Source organism: Limulus polyphemus, unplaced genomic scaffold, assembly GCF_000517525.1.
Source record: "Limulus polyphemus unplaced genomic scaffold, Limulus_polyphemus-2.1.2 Scaffold3514, whole genome shotgun sequence".
Classification (NCBI taxonomy): Eukaryota; Metazoa; Arthropoda; class Merostomata; order Xiphosura; family Limulidae; genus Limulus; species Limulus polyphemus.
The window spans coordinates 92,819-94,770 of NW_013669124.1; the positions used below are offsets into that span (position 1 = coordinate 92,819).

Genomic DNA, 1,952 nt, shown 5'->3' on the forward strand with positions numbered 1-1,952 from the left:
CAGTAACACCACCCATATGGTGGTAGACATACTAGTAGAAAACTTTGCACATGTTTATATATTTCCTTGTGTGCTACATTTGAAGTAAAGCTTTGCACATGTTTATATATTTCCTTGTGTGCTACATTTTGTTTCCAAGTTTATTAGCAAACATTGATAATTAATTACTTTGATTATAGTTTGAATGCAAGTCTATAAAAAGTTGTGATATGCACTTTGACCTACCTGTAGCGAGAAGGTTAACTTGATTGTTTTGGGGTTTAAATGATTTGTTTTTACTGTGTATTTTACACTGTGTCCAGTTGCTTGGTTTTTCATATTCAGTCAGTTTCAGAGATTTTAGAATTACTCATGATAAATATCTTGTCAGATCTGTTAATGTGTGGACTTGTCACTGTTAGGGAATACTAGCAGAAACTCCACCCTAAGTGTGGCTGTTTGTGCTAGTAATTATTAATCGTAGTATTCATAACTGATTGAAAAAATTTAGAAAAAGTGAAAGTTTTCTAAAAAAGGATTTTTTTCTGGGAAGTACTGTTCGAGAAAAGTGTTCAGATTGTTCTCTTTGGTCAAACGCAATTTGTTGCATCAAAATGATTCAATGTACGGAGCTCAAAATGTTCATATATTTTACAGATGTAAACTGTAATGTTTTTATATATATATATATATATATTAAACGTAGTACTGTTTATTGAAAAAATAATAGTTTTTTAAGAACTCCATTTTTTAGTACTATATTTGAAAATTACATCAATAAAGATTATAATGAAACCTCACGTACAGTCCTAGTGAAAGTGTACATATTGTGAGTAGAGTACTTTTATTTAAAATTGTGTTCTATTATAAAGAAATGGTTGTTGTACGTACCGTAGTTATTTTCTAATTGTCTGAATCTTGAATACCGAAAGTGTCAAAGTTTTTGTAGATTTTTGTTTTTGGTGTCATTCAATAGATGGCGCAGGAGTTTTGGTTATATACATTGATACTGATATACATGCTATGTCCATTATTATAAGATGGTGCAGAAGAGTAAAGCTTGATCCCATGACCCCAGGATATATTATTGTGGAGTTTACGACTGAAAACACACCAACTATTGACATTAGTTGTATTTGTTATATAAAACAGTTTTCTAGTGAAGGTATTGTCTAGAGTACTAAGGAAATTTACCAGACATAACAAAAATATCAGTTGTGGCTATCTTTTACAAGTACATTTTTTCTCTATATTAACAGCATCAGTTATTATTGATTTTGTTTTGTTCTAGAACACATTTGTCAAAGTTAAAACTGAACAAAGTGTTGATTCAACAAACGACGACATTATTTCCAAGTTCAGTGAGAGTGATGATGAATCTGTTGATTGTTCACAACATGATGTTATGAGTTTGAAAAGTGAACCAAAAGAAGAGTTTCAACAAATTAACTCTGAGTTAGAAGGTTTATCAGGTGAGTGTAAACTTCAATAACTATATCCATTAACCATGTGGTGGTAGACATACTAGTAGAAAAGTGGTGTTACTGTATTGTGTTAACCATATGATGGTAGACATACTAGTAGAAAAGTGGTGTTACTGCATTGTGTTAACCATATGGTGGTAGACATACTAGTAGAAAAGTGGTGTTACTGTATTGTGTTAACCATACTGTGGTAGACATACTAGTAGAAAAGTGGTGTTACTGTATTGTGTTAACCATACTGTGGTAGACATACTAGCAGAAAAGTGGTGTTACTGTATTGTGTTAACCACATAGTGGTAGACATACTAGTAGAAAAGTGGTGTTACTGTATTGTGTTAACCATATGATGGTAGACATACTAGTAGAAAAGTGGTGTTACTGTATTGTGTTAAGGAAATATATAAACATGTGCAAGGATTTACTTCAAATGTAGCACACAACGGATTTACTTCAAATGTAGCACACAAGGAAATATATAAACATGTGCAA

General features: G+C 31.6%; 1 protein-coding gene across 11 annotated transcripts in view; it reads left to right on the forward strand.

The window, feature by feature from the left end:
- LOC106469492 (zinc finger protein OZF-like) overlaps positions 1–1,952 on the forward strand; it is a 105,415-nt gene that overhangs the window by 92,275 nt on the left and 11,188 nt on the right. For all 11 annotated transcript variants that reach the window (XM_022398027.1, XM_022398024.1, XM_022398026.1 and 8 more), the window contains one exon: positions 1,271–1,451. In XM_022398027.1, coding sequence (XP_022253735.1) covers positions 1,271–1,451 — 181 coding nt within the window. The remainder of the gene's footprint in view (positions 1–1,270; positions 1,452–1,952) is intronic.